Below are 19,095 nucleotides of genomic sequence, written 5' to 3'. Positions count from 1 at the left end.
TAGTCTATTAACTTTAAATGCTGTATAGATTTTGTTTGAATTACCATGTTTCTTTGCCCTTCTGACTTTTTTAACTTGATATGTTGCCTTCCCTGAGTAAGGTGGGGGACAGATGAATATCTGCTTGTCAGCTAATGTTGTTGCCACTCTTGGTAAAATAATCCTAGCCATTGGTAAACAGTTGACAAATGCCAAAGGAAGTATTTTTTGCCTATATTAGACTCATCTACAGCTCCCTTTACCATAATATCTGAGCAGCTCACAATCTCTCTCTCTTTTTTTTTTAAATGTGGTTATCCCTACAACATTTCTGTGAGGTAGAGAAGTACTTTTATCTCCATTTTAAAAATGAGGAACTGAGGCTTGAGTGACTTACCCCAGTTATACAGGCAGTCTGTGGTTGAGCATGGAAAAGAACCAGGCCTGAAATGTCCCAGGCAAATGGCCTTGATCAGTGAACTATCCTTCCTTTCACATTTTTGTGTGTGACTTATACACCTGCTTGGATTCTGAATGTAAGAGTCTTCATTGCTCTTTTATGGTGTTTTGGGGAATTATTCATTGAATTTAATGTGAAGAAAACATTTTTATAGAATCAGAAGAATTCTTTGAAAATATCACATTAAAACTGCAGAATTCTAGAGAAGAATAAAAAGTATGCATGTTCTTAAATTTTCCAGAGTGGTTCAAATCCAAGTTTGATTTGTAAAAGTATGATGAATATATCTGTTGCTGCACTACATCTACCAGCTTATCCTTACGATGAGGAATAGGGGAAAAAAAAAGTTTTGCTTGCCCCAGGTAATCTGTGTTGTATTTTGGAAGGCTGCTTTAAAGACATTAGTCTCATGGAGGAATGCTCCCTGGATTCTAAATAGTATGTCTTTGCAATTTAGAGTGAGCTTTGCAATCAGTGTGCTGGTTTTTGGGACGTACACCAAGTGCTGTGCTTTGTTGTTTATACTGGTTCAGTAAGAGCAGTTTACACACACTTCTGATGTAGTGGGTGACTCTGGTGCAAGGACTGTGTCTTCTGAGCATTGGAATGCTGTATTGCTTTAACATATTGTTTGTAAGATGCAGGGTCATCCTGGGGTGAAAAGAGGATGGGTGACAACTCCAGTTATAAGTAAACAATATGATGCTATATTGACCCTTCTCACATTCAGAATATTTGGCATGGGAAATTCAATTCAATTGCAAAAGGACATTTGTAATATTTATTTTATTTCCAAACCATGTCAACAGGAAAAGTGAAAACTATAAATATGGACTCCAGTCTTCAGCCTATCTTCACAAAGAGTAATATTCATTTAACTTTCCATAGTGTACTTTTTAACGTTAACTTTTTTTTTAAACTTAGGAATTCTCCGGAATTCCAGAAACTGCTTGGTATTGCTATGGAACTCTTTCTTCTCTGCAGTGATGATGCAGAGTCTGATGTCAGGATGGTTGCTGATGAATGTCTCAATAAAGTTATAAAAGTAAGAATTATGTAATGTATGTATTTTATCATTCTATATCTTTCTTTAATACATTGTTCTATATGAAGTTAAATTGATATTATTCATTTCATCATCTGTTTCCCTGGTTCTTGACATTTCTCTTAACACATTGAGAGCTCAAGTATGCTTGCTAACCTTGCTTATCACCAAGCTCAACACATTCCTTAAGAACAAAAGAAAAATATCATTGGATGTAAGAGACTTTCTAATATACTGTTGGCACCGTTTCTTTACTTTGATCCTTTCAGGCCAAAAGGCTTCTAATGATAAGTGTAGTTAAGCTCTGGAATAGGCTTCCAAGGAAGGTTGTGGATTCCCCATCACTGGATGATTTAAGAACAGCTTTGATAAACACCTGTCAGGGATGATTTAGGTATACATGGTCCTGCCTCAGTGCAGGGGGTTGGTCTTTGTCCTCTCAAGGTCCCTTCTAGCCCTGTGTGTATGTGATTCTGTGAAAGTGATGAAAAGCTGAGCTTCTGAGGAGGGAGAGGGTCTGCAGAGGAGAGGGTTGTAACTTGGTCCCCAAGGCTAAGCTGGACCTGCCCAACTACTTGAAGGAAATACTAAGCTTAGCTAAAACTGTATATGTTGAGGTTTTTGTTGTGTTGACCTTTTTCTCTGTTGTGTCCTATGGGTAAATAAATGTTACTTGATTCTGAATAAGCTTCTTCTGTGACTGCATTCTTGGACTGGTCTAGACTCCCAGAGGGAAGTCTAAGCATGGGCTATAACCTAGCTAGCCCTGCTAAGACTACAGTTGGCAAATGAATACTGTAATTTGATGACCCAATCAGAGTGGGGGGTGAATCATGGGATTCCACCATAAGAGAGGTGTGGATGTGTTATGCTATACAAAGTACACGGGATCTTTTATAAGAGAGAAGGCAAATATGCCATCTTTATTGAAAATACAACAGTTAGCATATGCTTTTCAGTCACATCGCTCACGCACACGCACCCCCACCCTGCAGATGGTCTTTATAGTTACCTGTCTGTTGTAGCTCAAGTCAATCTAATGGCCAGTTGGTGAGGAGCTCGGCTCTGTCTGTCGTGATCCAATGTGCCGAGGCTTTGCAGGACTGAACCCAGAGTTCCTTGGCAAAACACCCCAACTTTATAGTTGTAAATTTCCATTTGAGTCCATGCATTTTGCAATGTCATCCTGTAATCATTAGTCCTTAAGTGGTGTTAATCTTGGGGTTTTCTGCTGTTATCATTTGATGGTTATTGTAGGGCTTCCCATCGTTATCTCCTGTTTGTTGCCTTGCCTTCAGGGGTGCCTGCCTCACCTCTGAGGTCCTCAATGCTGCTAATATGTTTAGCCTCGGATACAATGGATATTTTCTGATTGTCTCCTGGTGTTTCCAAGTCTCTCACTTTTTCTTGACCATCTGGACATTTCTGATGGCTTTCACACCTTCTCTTTTCCTGATGCATGCATTCCTCATTCACACAAACAGTCTCTCACAGAAACCTTCAAAGGTATACAGAATACATATTAAATTAAGTCTTGCTAAATCTTATAACTAAAACAGTTCACATTGGGGCTTCAGGCCCTCAACATTTGTCTAACCTATTTATCATAGACACAATACCAAATCCTGTCTTTTACCTACTAAACCTTAAAGAAATGTATATTTAACTAGAATGCCTAATTTGTAATACATATAGGAAACCATAGTAGACATTATAACTTATTCTAAAACAAAAGGGTGACAATAATCAGTCATACAGATTGTTCTGGTCTGTCCCTGCCTTAACGTCAGTACACTGGCAATCTGTCAGATGCATTCCTACCAATGACCCAGAGGGTCATTTCTTTCTGCTATTCAGAAAGGGTGGCTGGTAAAATGAAATCAAGACATACATTAGTACCTCTACTCTTATAGTACAATTATAAAATTCTGCTCTTACAGATGTTGGCCTGTAACTTGGAAACAATTGCGATGGAAAGCTTGAGTGGAGGGTCAAAAGTACATCTCACTCTGTAACCTTAACAGCAATTAATTGGAATTTCTTTCTTATTGTTGTAATAAACTAAAAATAAGTCCTTTATCATGACCCTTGTTATAATGGGTTTATAAACTAATTATGATTTTGAAATGAATATATGGGTAAAACAGATTTAGAATTGGTGCCTCGTAATGTGTAATCTTTAATGGCAATGCCTTCAAGAATTAAGTTTTAATTTGTTTTATGCCTTGCAAAATCAGCCTGCTTCAGATAACTAGCATTGGATTTGATCTTGTAAGCTGCCAAACACTTTAGATTTCCATCTAAGTTGATGGAAGTTGAAGCAACTGTTCACTGTGTAGGATAGGGCTGCTGGCTTTTCCTTAAGATATTTGTCTTCAATAGAAAACATCCATCACAACTGTATGTAAGCAGTTCCTAGATAAATTAGGTTTTCATGACAAGGGAACTAATAGACTTGATGGAGTCTTCTACTCTTTTCCCTTCCTTTGTATTGGAGACTCTTTTTGAGATGAATAGTTTTTTTCCCCCCTTCTGTCTCCTTCCTTCCCTCTTCCTCTTTGGCTGTGGTAAAAAGCTTTCTCAAAAAGGAAAAGTCTTGCAGCATCTAACACTTGCTACTCTCCTCCTGCAAAACCCGCCCCCCCCCCAATAAAAAATAAAAGAGCATTTGGTCAGATTGCCTAGTACTTTCAGAAGCTGTTCCAGTACAAGTGTAGCCTTGTTGGCTGAAAATCTCAGTCTGCTATGGTACAATAAACTCCATTTGCATTTTGTTACAGGCTTTGATGGATTCCAACCTTCCTAGGTTACAGTTAGAACTCTATAAAGAAATTAAAAAGGTGAGTGTAGGTCTTCCCTTTTATCTTTTTGGGCATGTCTGATATTTAATATTTTTAAGTATTCTGTTAGATTATTGTTATATATTGATCTGTGAAGTGATTTTTTGTTTTTAAAGTGTAAATTTCTCTTTGACATTTGAGCTGCTGCAAGAGCTGTATTTACTGGCTTCTTTTTAATGTATATTTTTGTATGTGTGGATGTTAAACATAAAAATGTCCCTTGTTAACAGCTGCTCAGGTGACGTGCATCTCCATATAGCATGGCAAACATGTTTCTTTCCACTGAAGGCCACACATGTATTATATATGCAAGCTAATAATTTTAGTCAGTAGTACCTTCTGTAGCAGGTGCCTGTAAAATAAGGAAGAAGAAATCAAACAAATGTTAAATGCAGAACACTGTATCATTGGATGACTGCTTACTGCACCTGTGAAGACATACGCATGAAGCGAATTTATAGCGGAACCAATATTATCATTAATCATTTCTAACACATTGTTAATGCTTTTAATATATTTCTTATGGAGGAAGGGGAAATATAACTCACTGGAATAGTGTTCAGGAGAGATAAAGTTCTATTCAGAACTTCAGCAGCTCTTCTCTGCTGAAGACTAAAACACCTTGTGGAACCCCATGCAAGTTTCTTATTATTGGCCATGTTATATGTAGGTGCTCTTGCATCTTGACCAGAACTATGAGTAAAAAATAAACCCTATTACTTTTATTAGTTTAAAAAAAACCCAAAAAACTTGAGATATTCCTTCTAAGGAGACTCTCCCAGTATGAAAGGATTTTATGTGTATTGAGATGTTGTTGTGCTAACTGTTCCACTTTCCTCCTAACCTATGCTATTAATGACTTGTGAATATTAATCTTGTCTACAGGGATAGATTATAGACACACAAAAAGAGAAGGGAAAAAATGTGTTTAAACTGAAGTTTGAAACACTCCCATCTGTTCTTTGAGTAGATGCAGCCATGTATTATACTTGCACTTTCGTTGCACTGGAGCTGGAGAATTTTGACTAGCAGTACCCACGTACGTGTGTGTGTCTGTGTTTGTGTGTGCCATAGCGCCTTCCCCCACCCCCCTGCGCGATATGAGGTGTTGCCGTCCCGACCCTCTTCAGTTCCTTCTTACCACCTGTGGCTGGAGTTGGAGCTCTGTATGCTTTTCACCTCACAAGCCCTCGATTTTAGTGACTTTTTCTAGTTGTATGTAGTTAATTAGTACCCTTAGTGTAGCACTTGTTAGATTGGTATTAGTTAGCTTACGTACTTCTCTGGTGATCCCCTCATCAGGGTTTAAACATTGTCCATTGTGGGCGGGAGCGATCCCCACATGTGGTGCTTGTGCTTAGGAGAGAAGCCCATGTCAAGGAGTGGAGTTTAATTTGCAAATAGTTCACCAAATAGACTCAGGTGGCAAGGGATCTTTGTATAAAGCAGCACGAACAGGCCATGTAGTCTGCTTCAGCACCAACGCCTTCAGCAGATTGGAGGTCACCCTGGGTTCTGAAAGTGCTGCTGCTTTGCCCTCTGGAGCTGGCGCCTTTCTGAAGAGATGGAGGAGTTGTTCCTTGTCAAATGTGCCAAGGAAAAGGTCACATCTGGTCTAGATCCTGTGGGGACCCATTTCTCTCCTCCAGAAGTGTGGATTGGCATAGTGTGAATGCCAGTGCGTGGGAGGGAGTGGGTCCTGTCAGCCACTCCCCAGTGCTATGTGGGGAGGTCAGAGCTTGACTCCGGTTCTGGTCCTAGGGTGTCAGTTGAGTTTGATACTGATGAAGGTATCGGCTGTTTCTGTGCCATGAGTGTATCAGTGTGTGACATTTATTGACATGAACTGGGACCGTATAGATCATTGTTGCAACCAAAGTCCTGTAGTGGCACCAAATCTTGTATAAAGGGGGTCAAATAGGGGGTGTAAGACAAGGTTATGGTTTGCTGGTTATTGTTATGTTATACGTATATGTGTATCATTTTTGTAGTTGAAGTTATGAATATTGGCTCTATACTGTCTGTATTTCAAACATATGCTATGCTTCTGGGTGACACCCCAGACAAGTTGGTGTCAGCTCTGCCTAGCCTGCTTGATGGCCCATTAAGGACCATCAGCTATACAACTGACCATTTGAGAGAAGGCAGATACACCTTGTGACATGCAGGGACATGCCTACGGACAGAACTCTGAGGTTTTTCCATGCCATGTGATGGACAGCTTGTCTGTGAGGGAAAAAGAAAAAAAGACCACCTGAAAAGAGAATATAAAAAGCTGCTGCAGCTCCTCCATCTTGTCTTCAATCCTGCTTCTTGCTTCTGGAGGGACTTTGCTACAAACAGAAGCTCTACACAAAGGACTGAAGACCCATCCCAGCTATGCATGTACTCCAGAGACTTGATTTGAACCTGCAGTTTATTCCATCACTGCTACAAGCCTGAACCAAGAATTTTGCCATTACTGTATGTAATTGATTCCATTTAACCAATTTTAGCTCTCATCTATATCTTTTTCCTTTTATGAATAAACCTTTAGATTTTAGATTCTAAAGGATTGGCAACAGCATGATTTGTGGGTAAGATCTGATTTGTATATTGACCTGGATCTGGGGCTTGGTCCTTTGGGATCGAGAGAACCTTTTTTCTTTTACTGGGGTATTGATTTTCATAACCATTCATCCCCATTACAAGTGGCACTGGTGTGATACTGGGAAACTGGAGTGTCTAAGGGAATTGCTTGTGTGACTTGTGGTTAGCCAGTGGGGTAAAACCAAAGTCTTCTCTGGCTGGCTGGTTTGGTTTGCCTTGGTGTGGAAAGGAACCCCAGCCTTGGGCTGTAACTGCTCTGCTTGAAGAAATTTGGCCTGAATTGGCACTCTGTTTGGTCACACCAGAACCAGCATCATTACACAGTGGCAACAGACTTCTTCTGCCTCTCTATCCTGACCTCTCCCTTGGTTCAGGAATTTTCCAGGGCTGTGTCCTTTATAGCCCCTTTGGCTGGGTGGGCTGCTGAACCTGTGAGTCAGTCAACACTATGCCCCGATGTTTCCCTTTTGCAGTTGGTGGAAGTGGGGCTCAGCACCAGAAGCTTCTTCAGCACCCCTATGGCCAATGCCACCAGTGTTACCATGGAAGCACTCACCTGCTCTTTGATATCATCAGCTATCTTTGTACCACTACTGACTTTTGGTCAATACAGCTTTCAGCATCAGACCCGACAGTTCGCACCAGCTCCCTCTTCATTCTGGGCTACTGATCAGTCGGACTGGAGTCATGGTTGGCTCCACCATTATCCTCTGAAGTTCAGGATTCCTCAGATTCTGGGTTGGAATCTTCCTTCTCTCACTCTCTACCTGACCCACATCGGGAGCTGTTCATGGAGCGCTGTGGGTACAAGGTTGGTGCCCGTCTCATGGTCAGGACAGGGGTCCCTGGCATGGCTCCCACTGACCTCCAAAGTCCTATCCATACCGGTGGCCTCCATGGGATGCTCCTCGGTCTCTGAGGTCCCACTCCACATCTTGCTTGAAGGCGAGATCACCGTCCAGGTCTGTGGCAGTGACTGTCAATCTACTACAGGCCCAGGCACTGGTGAGCCTTCCCCTCTCTCAGCCTCCGCAGTTGTCCCATCCAGGTCTGTCTGTCCTGGAAGAGGATTCGGCTCTGGTACAGTTAACCACTTCATTTTCATCCCATGAATGATTCTGTGGTTCCTGGCTCTTCCTCTCCTTGTACCAGAGATTTCAAGGCAACCAGAACCTTTTGCAGCACATGGTTGCATCCCTGGGTATTCAAGTGGAGTTCCTACAGGAGAACACCCATAAGATATTGGATGTCTGCCGCTGGGAGAGTTGCCCTCCCTATTAACAATGTGCTCCTTGAGCCTGCTAAGGTCCTCTGGAGCATGCTGGATTTGGTATTGCCTGCAGCAAAGCACATGGAGAAATGCTATTTGATTCCAGTGCAGAGATTTGAGAGATTCCATCCAGCCCCAAATTCCCTGATCGTAACTGGTGAACGAGTAGGGCCCAGTAGGGCAGATTTAAGTCCATTCCTGCAAGGATAGGGACTCAAAATGAATAGACCTGATGTGTAGGAAGATTTATTCCACATTTTCCTGGCAGATGCAGATTGCTATCCAGCAGGAATCAGGCTCCATTTGAGTCCCTGGCATCTTGTCCCTTTCTCCTTTCTGCATTCCTGGTAGGGATAATATCCGCAAGAAGAATGTGACACTCCTTATACAGAGTTCTCCAACGACAAAGTGACTTTACGACTACACCCAAAATTTCCAGTTTAATTTGAACGAGGTAGTATATTTACCTGTATTCTTTCTTCAGCCGCATTCCTCTCCGGGGGAGCAGCATCTCCATATGTTAGACGTTGGGCGATGTCTAGCTTTCTGTCTGGACAGGACTAAATTGTTTCACGATTTGCCTTGCCTGTTTGTCATATGAAGTTTGTATGACGGGGCAAGTGGTTTCTTCATAGACGGTCTCTAAATGGATAATGTCCTGTATCAAGACTGCATATGAAATAGCTTTGGCTATGCCTCCTTAACCGGTGTGAGCTCATTCTACAAGAGCTTGAGGAATGTTAATAGCATTCCTCATTGACACCTCAGTACTCTACATTTGCAGGGCTGCTATGTGTTCGTTCCATACATGCATTAACAAATCATTATACCATTACTGCAGCTTCCAGGGTTGGATACAAGCTTTCGTAGGCAGTCCTGCAATCCTTGTTTAGGTAGACTCCAAGCCCTGCCTCCTGGGGTGGGTATTGCTTGTGAGTCACCTAAGTGGAATACACTACTTACTGTAACTGTGGTTCTTTGAGACACAATGTAAGTGAGTATTTCACAACCCACCATCCATCCCCTCTGCATTGAGTATTGACTCTGGGTGTTAGGTGCAAAGGAACTTAAGGGGGTCAGGTCAGCGCCACCTCATATAGCCAGATGAAGGGCTATGGCCATGGGATGTGAGCACCATCCCTCTTTGGGCACTGCTAGGCAAAGTTATCTGGCTCTGGCATCCTGAGCATGCACACATCTAAGTGGAATACACATCTACGTCACACCTTGAAGAACCACAGTTACAGTAAATTACCATTTGTTACATTACCTTTAGACTCCAAATGCTATTTGGCAAAGGATTTAACTTCCACTTCTAAAAAATAGAACAGATTTAAACCAATGTGTTCCCTTTATCCTGAGTCACAAGAAGTCCTGTCTAGCAGGGGCCTGTCTGCTTAAAAAAAAAAGCATATGGTACTCTTCCTATTTTCCATTGCTTGGTTCAGGACAATAACCCAAATTCCAAGAGGTACATAGTTTGGATTTCAGGTAAAGTTTTTACTACAGTTTTTTACAGGGTTAAGTATAATCTTGTTCCTTCAATACCACCATGATAGGCAGCTTGTATATATTCAGGAAGAATTCACACATGAGAAACCAATTCAAGAATTCTTCAGTTGAGTCTTTGATCTGTTTGGTTTCTAACATTATGGGATTCTCATGCAGTTGATATTCTTGAAAGCACTTGCTCTTAATGACCTGCTGAAGAAGAGTATGAAACATCTACACATTTCAAGATGCATGTAATGTAGGCATTTACTAAGTAATACAGATAACTTTGTCTGGAATTTTCTGGCATTTCCAGGATCCTAAGATTATATACCTTGTTCTTTCAGTCTTGTCCATTTATGCTAAATTGTACTTCTGTCCTTGCAAAGAGCCCTGATTGTAGTGTCTCATATTATTAATTTAACATTGCTAAATAGTGAATTTTTTCCCCACAGTATTCAAAATCGCTTTAAAAGCTCTCCTATATGTCTTTTCTTGTGAGTTTACTGTTTTGAACCAATTCTCTTAAGGATGAGGACCATACTTCAGTTAAGGCTTTGCTTTAAAAAAAACAACAAACAAACAAAAATCACCTCTCCCTCCAGCAACGTGCACATTGCAGGCGTAAATCTTAAACTGAAATGGCCCTGCCATCTTGGGCTGTGGAGAGAAGCCTGAATTTATGACTCTTGTCCCAGAGCTAGTAAATGTTGGCATTTTATCATTCTGCCATTGTGCTGTGAGATGCAGGAGGGGAAACAAGGAGCAAGAACAATCTGCTGTTAGCTGTGACTGGATGCTTTCTTATCACTGAAGTTGATCTTGGCAGAGCTATTCACTTGTCTCTTGTATATGACTACCTCCTCTGGTCCCTATTTTTGACCACTTGATAAAACACCAGGAAGAGACTAAAAAATTGTGCTTTTTAGAACACATTTTTATGTTCCTTTTCAGCAAGGCAAGAGTTTAGGCTGTTCTTTGTTTTTAATTTCACTTCCTCTCTGGAAGCCTCAGTCAGATTTACAAAAATGAGATGCTAGGGAATTGAATCTCTTTTGTAGTTAAAATCCATAGACAGTCAAAATCACTTTATCTAGTTTTAAAGGATGTTTATGAGTGCTGATATGTAACGAACTATACATTCGATCTAACTAGAATGGTGCTTCTCGAAGCCTACGTGCTGCAGTTTGGAGGTTTGCTGAGCTTGCCCATCTGGTTCGACCTCAAAAGTGCAGGTAGGTGATTCACATTTTTGGTATGTAGAAGTGTTATTTGTCTACCATACACAAACATAAAACTGAAAAAGTAAATACAATGTCACTGGTGGCAGTGCTGCTTCATAATCCAAATGGAGATGTTCATTTAATAAAGCTGTTGGCTGGGATTCAGTGGGATTCCCTTATGGTCCTTTGAAATTCTATATGTTGTGCATAATTCAGTGGTATCTATTTAGCTGTATTTTTACCAGAGAATATAATTTTTAAGGTAATTTATTGACAACCCTTCCAGCCTTATTGTGTTTCACTGCATTAAATGTGTTAACTGAAAAAAATCTATACAATATAGAGTCACACAAAATACTTCATACTTGCATAGCGTTGTGCATCTGATCTCGAACTTCACAAAAATGAGGATCCCCAGTTTTCAGATGAGGAATCCAAGTCACAGATATGAAGTAATTACTTGCCCGAGGTTACCTAAGCCACACATGGCAGAGTTATAAACTGTGGACCCAAGTCTCCTGACTTCCTGTCTTTCTGTAACTGCTATACCACACTGCTTCCCATTCTTATCTTGTGAGCATCTTTCTATAGTTATTTCTAATAACTATTTATTATTGTATAACCCAAAGATCCCATTAAGGATTGGGGCTTTTAGCAATAATTGGGGCTTAGTAGGACTACCCTAGTTGTGAGCCTAACTGAGGGAAAGTGGATGGAAGCTTATGAAATAGTCCAATCTCTATAATAACAAATGTTGATGGGGGGGGAAAAGTAACAAATCCAACTCAATCTGTTAAATAAAATTTGTTTAGAAAAATTTGTAAAGGTGAAAAACAGACTGACTTAATCTAAGCAAAAAGACTTAATCTAAACAAAAAGCCTGTGGGACTGGAAATTAAATGGGCCAAAATTGGTGTGTTGGAAATTAGGCCTAATTGGTGGACATGTTAATGAAGGGATGGGTTATTACACCCATCACTTCCTTTTGGGGTCCTTAAACAAAGAGACTTTGTGAGGAAGATTGGTGCATGCAGACATTGCCTGGCGGAGAGAAGGGGAACGCGCGAGCTTCATCATTCTGGCTGCCACCTCCACCATTTCCTGGGACCCTGGGATCTACCATGGAACTGTTGGGCCTTCATTGTCCTGATCCTAAAAGATGCCCTGACCAGACCGGGCCAGATCACATGGCCACCCCCATTGGCTCTGATTAAATCCCAAACACCGTCAGAGATCTGAGACTTTGTCACCCTCTTGTGTGTCTTTTTCTTCCCAACCTTATTTCTTTCTCTTCCCTATCCCTGTTCTTTTGCATTCTGTATAAGAGTCTGGCTTAGCTGGCCAAGACTGTATATTTTACAACACTGCTGTAAGCCTGTGACCAAAAAGACAAGCAATGTCTAAACAGCCCAATGCTGGTACAAGTTTGCCAGGTCTCAAAGTAGCTAATAAAATGATGTGCATGTGTTTCTCGAGCAGTGAGGTAGCTAGTAAAAGTGAACACCAGAGATGGAAGCAGTAGTATTTTTCTATCTCTGCTGGGTTTTTTTCCTCTTCCCTTTTGTGTGCATTTGTCTTGTTTTGTCTTACAAAACAAACAAACAAAAAACAGGATTGGACTTTAATAACCGTTCCGCCCATTGGAACTTAGTCTCTAACTTAGTCTCTTTTTTCCGGAAAGGACAGTTATTACCATCTTTGATACTATCGAAAGACTGTTAAAAAAGGTTTGTTCCTTATAAAAACTCAGTATAGCTAAAGAGAAAGGGAACAAGGGTTATGAAATGAAAGCCTTATTTAACACTTTACATTTCAAATGCTTTAACTGTTTTTCTTTCTTTTCTATATCTTCAATGAAATGTTAAAAAATTAATGGAGTGTTTGCCATGGTACTAAGCAGGCAGAGGTCTCAGTATACCAAAATCTGAAGCTTGTTTGAAACTATTTAATGTTGGACAGTAACAGTTATGTTAACACCTTTAACACTTTGATTGTATGTAGTCCATTGAAATTAATACAACACGGCGCATTGTGTTTTGCTCTGTACAAACCCTCATGAAGACAATGGTCCCTGCCCCAAAATTTTAGTTCAGCGTTGTGTACTCTTTTTAACTCCTTCCACTTCTAATCACCATAATGGTGTGTATGCTGTATTGCTGATATATTATATCTTTATGTATGTGTGTGTGTATATAGTATTGTTGTATAGCATTCCAAGATTTAATGGGGGGTGCATTAGAAAGAATGTATCAAATGCTTATGATTAGATAATATATTATTGACCGAAAGAATTCTTCTTCCTGTGCTATAACTAGGCCATACTTAGTCAACCTATTGCCCTGTCTAACACGAATAAGTAAGCGGCCTGAAGAATCGGTACAAGAGACACTGGCTGCAGCAATACCAAAAATCATGGCAGCATTTGGCAACTTTGCAAATGACAATGAAATCAAGGTACAGCTGTTTTAAACTATTAAGAAACATTTATATTACACATGAGAACATAGTTAATCAACCATTAATCAGATGTTACAGACGGCAGTGTAACAGCTACCAGACTTGAATTATTAAAACATGCATTATTTATATTTTCCTCTACCCCATGGATTGTTGATAGTAAATTTTAAATCAAAATAATTTTTTGGGTGGATGGAGGGGAATAATTTTCTTGTTTGCTTGCTTACTGACTTCTGCCTGTCTTTAAGTAACTTTTATGATTTTTTATTTTTTTTTTATTTTTTGTAACCTTTTAGGTTTTATTGAAGGCTTTCATTGCTAATCTTAAATCCAGTTCTCCTACCATCCGTAGAACAGCAGCTGGATCAGCAGTGAGCATCTGTCAACACTCACGCAGAACACAATATTTTTATACCTGGTTACTGAATGTACTTTTAGGTAAGTTTCAGGAAACTGCTTCTACTTCCTCAAGGCATGAGTAATATTGGAAAAAACAGAATTGGAAATCTGAATTATAGTAATTCCTATGTTAGGTAGCTTTGCTTGCCAGCTTCTATCGTGCATGTTAGGTGTCACCAGTGCTTGGTCTATGGTAGTGGTTCTCAACTAGGGGTACGCAGAGGTATTCTAGGGGGTACATTAACTCATTTAGACAGTTACCTAGTTTTACAACAGACTACCTATAAAGCACCAACAAAGTCAGTACAAACTAAAATTTCATACAGACAATGACTTGTTTATACTGTGCTCTATATACTACGCACTGACATGCAAGTACAATATTTATATTCTAATCAATTTATTTTATAATTATATGGTAAAAATGAGAAAGTAAGCAATTTTTCAGTACTAGTATGTTTGTCAGTTTTTTGTATTTTTATGACTGATTTTGTAAGCAAGTAGTTTTTAAGTGAGGTGAAACTTGGGGAGTATACAAGACAAACCAGACTCCTGAAAGGGGTACAATAGTTTGGAAAGGTTGAGAACCACTGCTCTGTGGTATTGTCGCATTTAATCAACATAATGAACAATTAGGTCTGTCCCATTTTTGCCTTTTGTTAAGGGGACTTTACCGATACATAATGCCATATTTCTATGGTACTTAACACCTCTTCCCAAATCAGATAAATGCTATATCAAAACTATGGATAGATAATCTAGAAGCATAGATTAATGAAAAAGCATAGTCCACAAAATAAAATGAGACAGCATTGCTACTTAAAACCTGTATATAATGAAAAAAGAATAGTTGGAATAATCCAGTAAATCAGAACTTCCAGTGTGCTTGAAGGATCAACAGTTTCATTAATCTGTCAACTATGAAAATGTCATTCTAATTCTAGTTCTGTTAATGGAATAAGCATGTGGATTTATTGCTAACAGAATAAGACTTGGCAATGAAATAATTGTATTTTTAAACTTTTATCAGAAGAGTTAGAAAAAACTGAAATCAAATCAATGTTATGATTATTTCAGTGTTTAGGCTGGGCAAGATGGACACTGCCCAGTGCAGGTGTCAAGTGACTGTTCTCTAAAGTTGAAAGATAATAGTCAAAGAAGGGGAGCATGCAATTGGGGCATTGGGAAGGGTCGTTCTGGGATCATTCCTAGATCTCTTCTCCATTTAGGAGCTATAGAAGAGGTTCACCCTTTCCACCAAGTGAAGGGTTTCTGTTCATATTACATTCTGGTTCCAAAGAGAAAAGGAGGTCTCAGACCGCTCCTAGACTTGCAACATTTGGCCTCTGTCATCCCCTCCGAGGATCCAGGCAACTGGTACACTGCTCTTGACATGAAGGATGCATATTTTCGTGTCGCTATACATCAGAGCCATAGAAGATTCCCAAGATTTCTGGTCAGCAACACCCATTATCAGTTTATGGTCCTATCCTTCAGTGGGCGTGTATGCAAAATGCATGGCGGCCGTAGCTGCATTCTTAATTAAAGCACGGATGCAAATATTTCCGTCCCTGGACGATTGGCTGATATGAAGTCTGTTCAAGCTCCAAGCAGAAGTCATTCTATCCTGGATCTGTCCCTTTTCAGTGTTCTGGTCTGTTGACCAATGGGGACAAGTCAGTACTCTCCCCAGCTCAGAGAACAGAATTTATAGGGGGGATTCTGACTTCTGTAGTTGCCAGAGCATTTCTGCCTGAAGCCAGATTCCGGACAATGTTAAACATTTCCATAGATCTGAAAGCCCATCCACTTACAACAGTAAGAAATTGCTTCAGACTACTGGGACACATGGCCTCATGCGTGTATGTGATTCGGCATGCCAGACTTTGTCTCAAAAAGTTGCAGGGCTGGTTCAAGTTGGTTTACTCCTCCATCATCACTCATTGGACATGCTGATTTAAGTACTAGCCTCCTTGGACTGGTGGTAGATGGATCTGGCCAACGTATGTAATGGGAATTTCCTTTACCCCTGTTGACTCTGGGTACAGATACTTCCTCTGTAGGTTGTGGAGCTCACCTACCACACTACCAACTCAAGCTGTGTGTTCTCGACAAGATTTGACCCTCCACATAAACATGAAGGAGTTGTGGGGTAGTCATCTGGTTTGTTGATCTTTACTCCTTCAGATGAAGGGAGAGAATCTACAAGTCCTCATGGACAACATTGTGGCAATATTCTATATGAATGGGCAGGGAGGGTTCAGATCAGATTGTCTCTGTGAAGAGGCGATATATCTGAGTTTTGTATTGCCAATGCAGTACATCTCAAAGCCTCCTGGGAGTTCAGTAAGCAGATTGTTCAACAGAGATCACAAGCAGACTCTCAAGCTGAATGTGGTGAGATTAATTTTTCAAACCTGGCGGGATCTCTCACATAGACCTATTTGCTAATCTTCCTAACAGAATGTAGTAGGTCTTTTGTTCCAGGGCAGCGCACAGTCAGGGATCTCTGATAGATGCTTTCCTACTGTCTTGGAACGGCAATGTGATATATGCCTAACCTTCCATTCCGCTCCTTCCCAAGGTGTTGCTCAAGCAGGATCATGCTCGTATGAGCCTCATAGCCCTGGTGTGGCCACACCAGTGTTGTTTCTCCAGTTTGCTGAGTCTCTTGGCAGGGCTCCTTTGGCACTACCTCCAGAACTGTACCTGATCTCCCAAGACTGCGACCTGCTACATCCCATCCTGGCTGCTCTCCATCTCATGGCCTGGATGCTCCATGTTTAATGCCTTAGGAAGCAGAGTGTTCAAGGAAATGAACAAAAAATTCTCCTGAATATCAGAAAGCTATCCACTAGATATACTTACCTGTTAAAGTGAAAACGATTCTCCTTATGGTCAAAACAGATGGGTGTTTCACTAATCCTAGGCTCTCTCCAAAGTATTTTGGATTAGTTGTTCACCAAAAACAAGGCCTATCAGTTAGTTCCATCAGGGTTTACCTGGCAGCTATCTCTGCTTTCTACCCTCCAATTGTGAGCTGCTTCATATTTTCTGGTCCGATGTCAGATTCTTAAAGGGTCTGGACAGGTTATATCCCCATGTCATAGATCCCTTCCCTCTCTGGGTCTTAAATCTGGTGCCAGAAAGGGTGATGGGATTGCCCTTTGAACTGGTTGCTGCCTGCTCTTTGCTGCATCTCTCTAAGAAAGTAGCATTTTTGATAGCTATTACCTCAGCGAGAAGGGTGGTGGAGTTATGAGTGTTGGGAGCTGACCCTCCTTATGTATTTTTTTTATACATTTGTGTCTGCACCTCAAATTCCTGACTAAGGTAGTATCAGAATTCCACCTCAGCCAGGGCATATAATTACCAGTGTTCATAAGGATGAGGAGAGGCTCCATACCTTGGATATTAGAAGGGCCATTGGCCTTTTATGTGGACAGGATTAGATTTTTCATGTTGTCATCCCAGCTGTTCATCAGAGTTGCAGATAGGATGAAAAGCCTTTCAATCTTGACACAGAAAATTTCATCCACGATTTTTTCCTGCATACGCCTATGCTATGAAATTGCCAATATACCTCCCGTAGCCAGGGTGGTAGCTCTGCAAGAGGTCAGGCAGCTTCCACAACTTCTTTTGTGGGGAAGGGGGCGGGGGCTCAAATTCCCATTGCAGACATTTTGTAGAGCTGCAGCTTGGTCATTGGTACATACAGCATAAGTAGCAGTAGAAGTATCTTAGCTTTCCAGAGATGTAGCAAGTTTGAACAAATAGCTCTTCAGTCCTTGTTCAAGTAGACTCCGAATCCCACCTCCCAGTTTGAACTGCTTGTGATTCACCTGAAGTGGAATGGACATGTGCAATCACTTGAAGAAAAATACCTTTTCTGTAACAGTTGTTCTTAAAGATGTTGCACATGTCCATTCCATGGTCCGCTCTCCTTCCTCTGTATGGAATCTGGTGCTAAGAAACTGAGTGGGGTCTGGTACTGCTCCGACTTTTGTACCATGGTGCAGCAGCAGAAGACAGCAGATGCTGCCTGTGCTGCTCCAGTTGGTACCGCCAAGGGAAACATCTCTGACTTGGGTGCACACAATCCTGAAGTGGAATGGACATGTGCAACACATCTTGAAGAACAATTACAGAGCAGGTTAGTAAACCTTTTTAGTTCTCTACTACTCTTGCTTTTTTAGTGACACTTCTGCCATAGTATTTTTTGGGGGTAAGTAAAAGAACTGATGATGATGTCTTGAGTTAATGCATAGTACTTGTACTACCAGTAAGGTAAGAGTCATGATAACTTTTTTGCAGGTTTGTTGGTTCCTGTGGAAGATGAACACCCTACTCTTTTAATTCTTGGAGTACTGCTCACACTAAGGTATCTAATGCCATTACTGCAGCAGCAAGTAAAGGATACCAGCCTGAAAGGCAGTTTTGGTGTAACACGAAAAGAAACAGAGATTTCACCTTCTCCAGATCAACTTATACAGGTGAGAGTTGAATGGTAACTCTTTCAAAGTGCTAATTGGCTTATGAGCCAGCAAACATCCTTGTAATGTACGGTATAATGGATTTCTCATGTTTGTTAACTATTTTAGTTCTGAGTTGGGAGGGGTTCAGAGTTCACTTTTTGTCAGTATTATTCATTATTTGATTATATGTTTGCCCAGTGACTGGCAAAATATAAATATCACTGCAAAGCAAAGTGTAATGGCAATATTATGAATTAGTAGTCCTGCAGGAGTGAAGGACCATCACAAACCTTGCTACCTTCTGCTTCAAGTGCAAAGCACGCTTATTTGACTTGCCTTCTCTAATATAGCAGTGTGTACCTTTTTAAAAATAAAAATCCTACCAAAACAAAACACATTGCACACAGAGTTTTCTGTGTGGGGAGAGGATGAGAGAAAACAAACTGCATGTGACAGATGTTAGTCACGTCACTTAGTGCACTACTGAAAGTTGCTTAGAACCTGTGGCTGCAAGGGTGGTATAAGTCTATTTAGAAAAGGAGATAGTTATAAATATTTACTACTAAGGATTCTTTGATTTATAGGTCTATGAATTGACTTTGCATTACACTCAGCACCAGGACCACAATGTTGTGACTGGAGCTTTAGAACTATTACAGCAACTTTTTAGAACACCACCGCCTGATCTTCTTCATGCCCTGACCACTTCAGGAGGCATTACACAGGTCAGTGTATCCAAAGACGAGTCTATCAGCAGAAGCCGCAGTGGAAGCATAGTGGAGCTTCTAGGTAAGCAATATTTTTGGCGTTTTAGCTGAGAGATCAACACACACTTTGCAGGCTCTTTAAATTCCTTAGTTAGCCAAA

At 40.6% G+C, this 19,095-nt stretch overlaps 1 protein-coding gene across 4 annotated transcripts in view; it reads left to right on the top strand.

Moving 5' to 3' along the window:
• HTT (huntingtin) overlaps positions 1–19,095 on the top strand; it is a 189,157-nt gene that overhangs the window by 8,265 nt on the left and 161,797 nt on the right. For all 4 annotated transcript variants that reach the window (XR_006290216.1, XR_005225237.2, XM_037898170.2 and 1 more), the window contains exons 3-9: positions 1,364–1,484; positions 4,265–4,324; positions 10,830–10,909; positions 13,213–13,351; positions 13,651–13,792; positions 18,068–18,246; positions 18,813–19,017. Coding sequence is in view for 2 of the 4 variants with exons in the window: in XM_037898170.2 (XP_037754098.1) it covers positions 1,364–1,484; positions 4,265–4,324; positions 10,830–10,909; positions 13,213–13,351; positions 13,651–13,792; positions 18,068–18,246; positions 18,813–19,017 (926 nt within the window). In the remaining 2 variants the exon portion in view is untranslated. The remainder of the gene's footprint in view (positions 1–1,363; positions 1,485–4,264; positions 4,325–10,829; positions 10,910–13,212; positions 13,352–13,650; positions 13,793–18,067; positions 18,247–18,812; positions 19,018–19,095) is intronic.

The sequence above is a fragment of the Chelonia mydas genome, chromosome 4, assembly GCF_015237465.2.
Source record: "Chelonia mydas isolate rCheMyd1 chromosome 4, rCheMyd1.pri.v2, whole genome shotgun sequence".
Taxonomy (NCBI): Eukaryota; Metazoa; Chordata; order Testudines; family Cheloniidae; genus Chelonia; species Chelonia mydas.
Note: the sequence above shows the minus strand (reverse complement) of the source record. Positions and strands in the feature narration are given on the sequence as shown.